We start from the raw sequence: 9,708 nt of genomic DNA on the forward strand, positions 1-9,708 counted from the left end.
GATCTGTGGGCGTTGAAAGGCTGCAGAGTCTCCTGCTCTCAGATTCAGCACAAACAGATCAGACCGAACTGGATCCAGTTTCACCAGTTAAAATCTGAACAGTGCGGCAGGCCAATGTGGACAGACTCCTTACATTACTAGTGAATGTAAGGAGTGAACTAGTGAAAACATGCAGTTATAGTATTTATAGTATTATGGGATGGTTTTAGATCAGGGTATCTAAAGTGCAGCTCGGGGCCATTTGTGGCCCTCAGAATGATTCTGAGTGGAACTGCGGTTCTGGTTCTGCAGGAGGTTCCTTCTTGTTAAATGGATCCATTTGTTCTGGTGTTGCCATGACGACGGCTCAGGATGAGGGACTGGTGCAAACCGAAGGCCTCGGTTCAGGATGTAATTGGACTTTAAGGTCCCAGATATTCAGTCAGGTCTGGACTCCAGAACAGAATGGATCCATAGTAACAGAACCAGAACCAGAACCACAGTGGTCAGCCATCAGACCTGGACTCTCAGAAACAGAGTCAAGTTATGGCAGCATTAACTACTGATGATGCAGGAGGAGGAGAGCAGTAGGAGAAAACAGCAGAGGAAGAGTGGGCAGTTCCTCCAGCAGCCACTAGGGGGAAACCCACAGAGTTCAGGGAAACAGCAAGTCTGACATTTTAATGTCACAACAAAACCTTTAGACATAAAATCTAACTAACAAAGATAATCAGAGCAAAATCAAAATGCAGTTTTCAAATCATGATTTAATTAATTAATGTAAAATATAAAAACCAACCAGCAGCTGAAACATTTCTGGATACAGATGAGTTTTTATCACGTGATAGAAACTCATTCAGGATGAAAACCTGTTAGAGATTCTGACGCTCATAAATTGTCAGATTAGACTTTGACTAGGCCACCTTCATTTTGGACTTTTGGTGTGACGGTTTAATGATCAGATGGTTGGATGGTGAGATGGTTGGATGGTCAGATGGTTGGATGTCTCGGGGTCCAGGCCGGCCTCCAGCTGCTCCCTGCCGGCGGTGTGTGGGCTCCTGGCCCCGCTCCGCCGGATTGCGGCCATATAAGCAGCCGGAGCTCCTGCCGCCTCACCGGAGGACCTTTTATGGGGACACGCGGCCGGAATTCCGAATCCCGCATCTCATTTCGCTCTGAAAAACATCGTGAAAATGACGCGTGATGATCTTGGGGAATAAATCCGTGACTTAAACCTGAAAGTCTCATTTAAAACCACTTTGGTATTTTTATTTTTAATAATCCGGCTTCTGTCCTCACCGCGGCTCCACTTCTTCTATTTCTGGAGTTCCCTCTTTTTTTAAGGCCAAGTCCATATTTGGTCAGTGACGTCAAGGGACACCCAGAGATCCCCTTTATAAGCATCGTGAGCCGCGTGGGAGCCGTTAAAACGAGCAGAGAGGCGGAGGAAGGAGCGGGGTTAGCGGACAGCATGAAGGGAACCGGGGACACCGTGGCAGAGACCCGCTGAAGATCCTCGGGATGAGCGCGAAGGTTCTGCTGGAGGGAGTTTCTGTGGTGGACACGGCGGAGGGGGGGCTGACTGTGTTTAAGGAAGAGCCGGTGGGAGAGGAGGATGGAGGCGGTGAGCTGACTCACCTGGCTGCGTCAGAGCGACCTGCAGGTGCTGACCATAACGTCTCTTTTCTGTGTTTTCCAGGTGAGCTGCTGTTCCAGGGGAGGAGAACACCTGAGCTGCAGATCCACGGAGATCTGGCGCAGTACGCGGCCACTTTACGCACGTTCACCGGGCGGTTCTCCGTGGACTCCAGGGGGGCAGGAGCGCCGTGGGCACCGGGAGACCCCATCAACGTGGTCAGCGCTGACATCACAGCAGCCGCCCCGGAGTCCGGGTCCGCGCCGGATATTTACGCACCTGGAGGAGGAGGAGGCGGCATGGCGCACGGCCCGCCGGACATCAGCCACATGTACGCGCACCCCCACCCCGCCCCGTCCTACTCCTGCAGCGGGGAGATGTACCAGGACCAGTCAGCCTCGGGCTACCTGGCGCCGCCCACCTGCTCCGGGTCCTACCACCCCCCGCAGCCGGACGGCCCCGCGCTGCTCTCCATCATGCCCGAGTACGGCGGCTTCTACCAGCAGAGCTGCCAGCGGGACCTCCAGTCGGCCTTCCCGGACCGGAAGTCCCTGCCGTACCCGCTGGACCCGCTCAGGGTGCCGCCGCCGCTCACGCCGCTCAACACCATCAGGAACTTTTCGCTGGCCGCTCCACCCGCGGCAGTGGAGGGCCCGATGTCCGCGGCGTTCCCCACCCACCAGAACCTCCCGCTCAGGCCCATCCTCAGACCCCGGAAGTACCCGAACCGGCCGAGCAAGACGCCGGTCCACCAGCGGCCGTACCCGTGCCCCGCGGAGAGCTGCGACCGGCGCTTCTCCCGGTCCGACGAGCTGAGCCGACACCTGCGCATCCACACCGGCCACAAGCCCTTCCAGTGCCGCATCTGCATGCGCAACTTCAGCCGCAGCGACCACCTCACCACGCACATCCGCACTCACACCGGGGAGAAACCGTTCTGCTGCGAGCAGTGCGGGAGGAAGTTTGCGCGCAGCGACGAGCGGAGGAGGCACATGAAGATCCACCTGCGACAGAAGGAGAAAAAGTCCTCCGCCTCCTAAAATCTACCACCTTTTCACAGAAAATGTCGTTTTTAGCAGAAACCATCTCGTTATTTATGAACTTAATCTGCAACAATGAGCAGAAACCTCCACCAAGTTTAGTTTAGATGACAGAGTAGATTGAGCAGCTAGAAGAGTCTCACGTTCTGGTCCAGGACCTTCCTGTCTGTGTTCTGATGCTCTCAGGGACCCAAACAGCCCAGATTAGACATGAACTCAGCAACACGTGGCTCCGTCATCTCAAAGGCCCAAATCCCAACTTCTTCATGCAGTCAAACGTAGAATCAGTTCCTCCTCCACGTAGCTCAGGTGGTTCGGTCTCTGGAAGACATGTTGAATGTTTCAGTTTCAGTTTGTTTGCTCAGGAAGTGAACTGGAAGGACGATCTGCAACTTTCACTGGATTTCAGGTTTTTACCTGATGAATGTAGGAGGAGAAGTCAGAGTCCAGGCCGAAAAGCTTCTTATGCAAACATGACGAGAACTAAAGCAGCTTCTTGTTGATGCAAATAAATGTTGGTTTTGTTCAGGAGGTTCTGGTGATTTGTTGTTTCTAGACAATCTGAACCAAAACTGATTTGGTTCTGGCTGCATTGGGGGAAACCAGAGACACAACTAGACTGGTCACTCAGCATGGTGCCTTCAGGGTTCGTACATCTTACAGGGAACTTGCACAGAGTAGATAGAAGCTGGTTTACAGTCATTTCTCAGGGATCTTTGGGGAACTGAAAGTGTATATTTACCCCTACAGAGGACATCTGGGGTACTTACTGCGCATGTTCAGACGGGAACTGAACAGGGTTATACTCAGCAGGAACAGAAAACACATCAGCAGTAAAATGAAGGGAATTATCCGAATTTCTTGGGTGGGAGAGTCTGAATAGTCTTGGCATCGGGTGGATCAGCACCAGGAGGCAGGTCCTGCTGGCAGAACATGAATAAAAGGAAAATGTTCATGGTGAATCTGACATGTTTAATCTCTTTATCCAGTATGTGTGTGTGTGTGTGCCCCCCTTCTTGATGCTGCTCTGGGCAAATGCCCAAATGGTTCCTATCAACAACGTGGGTACATTCGGTCCAGTACCTTCTGGTTGGTATGTACTGGGAACGTAAAGATATTTATTTACACAGTACATCCAATGTGCTACTTTTTCTAATACGTACAGGTACCATGATACCTACAGGGTAAATATAACCAAATATTTACTTTGCAGTAAATATTTTACAGATGACTTATGTGTTACTTTCTGTCAGGTATATTCCTGTTTCTAACTACTTACCTCTATACTTCAGAGATGTATGTATGAGGCACAAACTACAGTATTTAAAAGTTTATTGCAGGCCACATTTAAATCTCTTTGGGGGTAAAGTTAGTCTGTTACTTTCCTAACCTATGATTAACTCAAGTGGAACCTACTGGATGTTGTATTTTAGCATTTCTTCCTGAAAGTCTGCCTGTGTAGATCTGGACACAGATGGGTTTTAACGGCTACTTTTGTTGTACAAACAGTTCTGTAAAATCCTGCTATGCAGGTAAAATGTAAGTAGTGTTAAAATCCTAATCAGTGTAAACTCTGTACCTACCAGGTGAGTAGAGAAACCGACAGGGTGGAGGCCGTCTGGCGCTTTCTTACTTACTGAACGCTGATCACAACAAACCGACTCAAACTACAGGAAGCTGCAGGCATCTGAAGTGTCTGTACTTCACCATTAGCTTATAAAGTGAATATTCTCACACACAGCCCTGTATGTTCCTGGTGTTTAAAGACTAATGAACAGTTAGATAATACTGCCTCGTTTCCACTCAGCGGTATTGAACAGGTCGGTGCGATTCGGTACAGGAGAGTCTTTCCACCGCTAGTTTAAATGGAGTTAAACCCAAACACTTAATGTTGCACCATAGTCTGATGACAAACGGACTCTCACCAGTGCAGAGGTTCTCAACTCCAGTCCGTAAGGAGTTTAGAAACTTGTAGATGTACAACAAACCTCAATCAAATGCCTGAATCAGTTAAAATCGCCAGATTTCTACTGATGACTATTTTACTCAGGTGTGTTCAAGCAGAGACACATCTAGAAGTTACCAGACACCGACTCTAGAGACCTGGATTTGAAGACACCTGAGCTGGTATATCTCATGTTCGCTGCAAGCAGTGATGTTTTTCTGTCCCCCAACCAATGGACAGTGTTGACTGACGCCATTCGCTCCATCCTAACTGTGCCAAACCATATGGACCAACAACTGAAGGGAGTCCAGGACTGGTGAGGTACAGATCAGTTCTATGAACTACTTCTTAATGGGAACAGACTGAAGTGTCTACGGAAACTTGTACACACTTCCATCTTCTTCCACTCATCTTCTACCTTTAGATCACCGTTTCTCAGGTCCAGTCCTCAGAGATCACTACCCAGCGTATTTTAGATGTGTCTGTTCCAGAACACCTGATTCATGAAACCAAGAGAAGCCTGTTAGTCACCCACTTATTCGAGCCAGGTGTGTGGCAGGAGGGAAACACCTACAACATGCAGGCCAGTCTGGAGCTGAGAAACACGGCTACTTTATGAGGTACTCACAAGGTACCAGTAGGAAACTTCCAGTAGGTCATTTCCTGGGCTCCTCTACCCTAAAGTCCTTGGTTGTATATATTCTGTAGGTCTAGACTGCACCAAGTGGTATCCTAGAAACACGCTGTAGGTATTCAGTAAAGGTCAAGAACTGAAACCATTAATCAAATCACTGGACACTAAAAAACACAATTTTCTGACAGAATAACACTCAGAGTTAAAAATAAGTATTAAAAATATATACATTTTGCACTTAGAATAATAATAAGCAGCTTTAGCTTCACCTGGTTCAAATTCTGTGGAAAAAAATTCCTATTGAGCAAATCTTCATAACTTTATTCAAAATTAATCATCAGATCAGCTGTGCACCGTACTGATGGAGACCAGAAGAGAGGCTGAGATCTTTACATGTTAATGTTAGATTTTCTTAGTTGAACCTTTTTTTAGTTTGTAGGATCTAAATTGGGCAAAAACTTATGTTGTAATTAATTTGAGCTGATTAAAGCACTGAAGAGATTTTTACCTGGGCAGATTTAAAATGTCAAAGTTTTGATCTACTTTCCTAAATACCAGGAGTAAAATCGCTTCAATCTGTTCATCAAACATCGATCAAAGAACATAAATCTATCAGTTATCAGCTCATTTATCTGCTTCCTGTTCCCTCCTCCGCCACACGGTGGCAGCAGCGATCTCTCTAGATCATTTTAGAAAGAAGTGAACTTCTAAAAACTGGAGTTTTATTTATTCTACACAGCTTAAAACCGAGGCTGAGACAAAACCATGTTGATTATCTTTATTTTGGAATCACGCAGACAGCTTTAACCTGCACAGATCCACAGAACCACCCAGAACCCCAGCAGAATCTCAAAGTTTTGATTTAATGCAGCAACCATCACATCCAGGTTCCCTGAGGATCTCAGAGATAAAAACCACAGAATCCAGATGAGAGGAGAAATCTGGGCTTTCTTTCTGTGGCTGAAGGCAGGAAGACGAGTCGGCGGCTGCAGCCTGGAGATTACTTGGTTCAAAGCTGCTTCCTTCATACAAACGCTGGAATAAACAGCAGTGGAGGCCGAAACGAATCAGATGGACGGATAAATCAGAGCGCAAACTGCTGAGATCAGGAAAGAAAACTGATTTTAATTCATCTCTCCTGGTCTGAAAATGTTCAATTACAGAGCAGCAAACGTCTCCTCTGGGTGTGTTGTTTAATTATTACTAAAAACATAAAGCGTGTCATAAAGTCCAGCTCTGGAGCAGCAGATCACAGGTCAGGTCTGCACAGATTAATGACTGACTGCCTGCAGGAAAACTCACATTCTGAGTCACAATTATGTTTCATTTGGGTCAGAACAACAGAACTACTTTACAATGAGGCTCCTCTTTACAGATGGCTAATAAATATTTCATAGATATGTTAATTACTATCTAAATACTTTATAAACCATTAATTAAAGGAGATAAGGAGAAAAACTATTGTTGAGTATATTTTATCTAGTTATTATACTACTTCGCACAATAAGCATTTGTAAATGTTTCATTTAGCATGTAGCCTAAATAAAACAATAACAGTTTCTAATGATTCATTAAGTGTTAATAGATGAATGGTAACATGTTTACTAGGTGCAGAAAAAATGATTCTGTAGAGAATCGCAATAATGAATCGACTCAAAATGCTCAAAAATCATTTTCAGTCTGCTTCATTTATTGTAAAATTATATTATGAATAATTGTTTGACATGTTTCTTTTGACTTAAGGAAAAACGTAATGCTGCAGATTTAAGTTACAGAATTTTATGCACAAAAATATTTATGTTTAAAATAAACTGATGGATTTGATATATATTTGATATATGAAATAAATGTTTTTATCAGACGTGTCAGGAACAGTTTAAACAGAATCTCCAGACCGCTTTAATCGAAAGTCGTTTTGAATCGAATTCTAAAAATCGGAATGAATCTCTGAACACTGAAAGATTTGCATCTCTAATATCTCTAAATTATTTATTAGCCATCTATAAGGGGAGCTTTATTCTAAAGTGGTACCAGAATAAGTCTGGCCAGGTCCGTGAAGCCCGGTACGGGACCTGGGCCAGGTCCATTTAACCCGGTCCGGTCCGGGCGGATCACAGGTGCACCTCCGGGCCGGGGTACGGCTCCCCTCCGCACCAGAAGTGAGGCGGCTGGGAGATCTCCATGAGCCAGACCTCCTTCTCTTTCCCGTCCGCGGAGTTCGGTTCCGAATTGGTGAGAACCTGGTAGTAGTGGCAGTCCCTGCCGTCGTCCGGGTCATACGGCGGGGCCAGAATATCCATGAACGCCGTCGGCCCGTCCACGGCGTCGATCTGGTGAAGGTTGTCCCGCTCCGGAGAGAGGACGCAGGGCCCGCTCTCCTCCGTGTATTCGGCGGAGGACCGCAGCACGGAGCGCCGCAGAGCGCCCATCTGCGCCGGGGGCAGCGGCGGCGCCGCCTGCGTCCCGCCGCCGTGCCGCTCCAGCCGGTCGAAGCAGCTGATCCTGACCTTCCCGTAGAGGACTTTGAGCACGCCGTGCATGCCCGGGTGGTCGTGCAGCGGGATGGAGGCGCCGCTTTTCAGCAGGAACACCCCCATGCTGAACTGGTCCGTCTCGCAGATGTGCATGTAGGTGACCGGCGGCACTCCGTGGTGGTACGGGTTCGGCCGCGGCGCGCTGTCCTCGGCTCTCCGCGGGACGAGCTTCAGGTCAGCCGCTCTGACTTCCGTCATCAGGCTTTTCAGCTTACCGTGGTTCTCTACGAAGGACTTTCCGCTCTCCTCACCGAGTCCTGGTGGGTTCCTGAAGGTGACCAGAGCCTGTCGGGCTATTCTCTGGACGATGGAAGTCATGGTACTGTCGCTTGGCATCATCCCGGATCAGGAGCGCAGCTGCCCGGGTCCGCTGCCTGCTGTTAGCCGTAGCCCCTCTGCTAGCTTCAAAGACAGTTTATTGACAAGATGCTCCACTCCGCTGTCAAACCGCTTCGAACTGAAGGACCTTTGCTCGGAACCGAACTGTTTAAAATGATTTTACAAAATTAAAATTAAACAAGTTTCAGTCTAAACATTAAACATTTAAACAGAATATTCATCATACTTACAATGAATACAATTCTATGGTAAAGCGACTTTATGGATAACACGTCCTGATGTTCGTTTAGTAGCTTTGTTATTTTATAAACACATTAATGTTTAAATGTTTCGGAAAAAATTACGAAATTCATAATAATTTCTGAATCTATGACCTTTAGGCATAAAATCTGAATTTAACGGTCACTTCGAAACCCCATTTTTAAATAACTGTCAAACACGTCCGCACCAGGCAGCTCGAACGCAGAGAATCATGGGAGATGTAGTTATATATATATATATATATATATATATTTTTTTTTTTTTAGATAAAAAAAGCTCTACTTTCTTGTCACAAAGTAAAATTAACTTGAAATACTGATAGAGAAGACTTAATACAGTTTTAGTACTTTATTTTAAAAATGACTAAATAATTACTGTCAATATGTTTGCTAGTTTGAGATTGAGCTTCCGAAAGGATACACTACATTTCCCAAGATGCCACAGAAGGCATAGCGATAACCAGCTATTCCTCGAATACAAGCGGTCAGGCAGGGAAAACAGGTTGTCTTTCTGTCAAACTGTGTCAAGTTTGATGCTTACAGATCAGAAACTGAAACAAAAAGCGACTGTGTGTCGGACTGATACTAACAGAGACCCTGAAGATCCCATTTTAAACTGGTTTCATCTGGTGTCTAATTTCAGGAGCCTTTTTATGCATCACAGAAAGCATAAAAAATAAGATTCTCCAGGGAGAGATGATTATACAACACATAACTGCAAGGATTTATAAAAACAAGTGTTGGATCCACATGGTAGAATTTATTTTTAAAAAATTCTCTGACCAACAAGGCTTGAAATCTCCACACAGTGTAAATTTGTGTAAATCTGCAAAGAAATGTTACTGAAGGTCCTAGATCAGGGGGTCAGCGACCTTTGCAACTTTTCAGTCCGGCTAAACCAAATTTATTTAGAGTTGCAACACCACTCTTCAAAATAAAATAATTTTTATAGAACCAACTATAGGAAATTTGTTCCATTTTTCAATTATTAAAAACAGCAACTTGTTTTATGTTATGTTTTGTGGAAATATTTTGCAGATGGTGAATAAAAATGCTCAAGAAAAAGTGCTAAAGACATTATCACCTTAACTTTTATAAACATATTTAATTTCTTTAGCATTTTTAGCCAAATAGCTTCCATTTCATTGACAATAAGTCCTTTTAGCTTCACATTGATGATCATGACTGACCTCAGGTACCTCAAGTATTTCAGAGCCTTTCCCAACACACATAGAAAACTACAGATTCCAAGATCATTAGTTAAAGAAACTGTTCAGCAAATACATCAAGTTTTTTCACCATATTGAAAAATCCCCTTCAGACTGAAGGAAACGTTCATTG

General features: G+C 45.5%; 2 protein-coding genes across 2 annotated transcripts; one reads left to right on the forward strand and one right to left on the reverse strand.

Annotated features, from left to right (window-relative positions):
• Positions 1-773: 773 nt before the first annotated feature.
• LOC114138050 (early growth response protein 2b-like) lies at positions 774-3,617 on the forward strand. Its single transcript, XM_028007074.1, has 2 exons — positions 774-1,603; positions 1,679-3,617. The coding sequence occupies exons 1-2, from the start codon at positions 1,501-1,503 to the stop codon at positions 2,653-2,655; spliced, it is 1,080 nt and encodes a 359-aa protein (XP_027862875.1). The 5' UTR covers positions 774-1,500; the 3' UTR covers positions 2,656-3,617.
• Positions 3,618-6,334: 2,717 nt separating this feature from the next.
• adob (2-aminoethanethiol (cysteamine) dioxygenase b) lies at positions 6,335-8,526 on the reverse strand. Its single transcript, XM_028007088.1, has 2 exons — positions 8,338-8,526; positions 6,335-8,251 (listed from the first exon to the last, which is right to left on the reverse strand). Exon 2 carries the CDS (start codon positions 8,105-8,107, stop codon positions 7,346-7,348), a length of 762 nt encoding a protein of 253 aa, XP_027862889.1. The 5' UTR covers positions 8,108-8,251; positions 8,338-8,526; the 3' UTR covers positions 6,335-7,345.
• Positions 8,527-9,708: the final 1,182 nt, after the last annotated feature.

The sequence above is a fragment of the Xiphophorus couchianus genome, chromosome 22 (assembly GCF_001444195.1).
Source record: "Xiphophorus couchianus chromosome 22, X_couchianus-1.0, whole genome shotgun sequence".
NCBI lineage: Eukaryota > Metazoa > Chordata > Actinopteri > Cyprinodontiformes > Poeciliidae > Xiphophorus > Xiphophorus couchianus.

Bases quoted from the DNA above. Each gene is read 5' to 3' on its own strand.
- adob (XM_028007088.1), bottom strand. From the start codon at position 8,107: ATGATGCCAAGCGACAGTACCATGACTTCCATCGTCCAGAGAATAGCC.
- LOC114138050 (XM_028007074.1), top strand. From the start codon at position 1,501: ATGAGCGCGAAGGTTCTGCTGGAGGGAGTTTCTGTGGTGGACACGGCG. The intron at 1,604-1,678 runs GTGAGCTGACTC...TGTGTTTTCCAG, and splicing joins GGGAGAGGAGGATGGAGGCG to GTGAGCTGCTGTTCCAGGGG.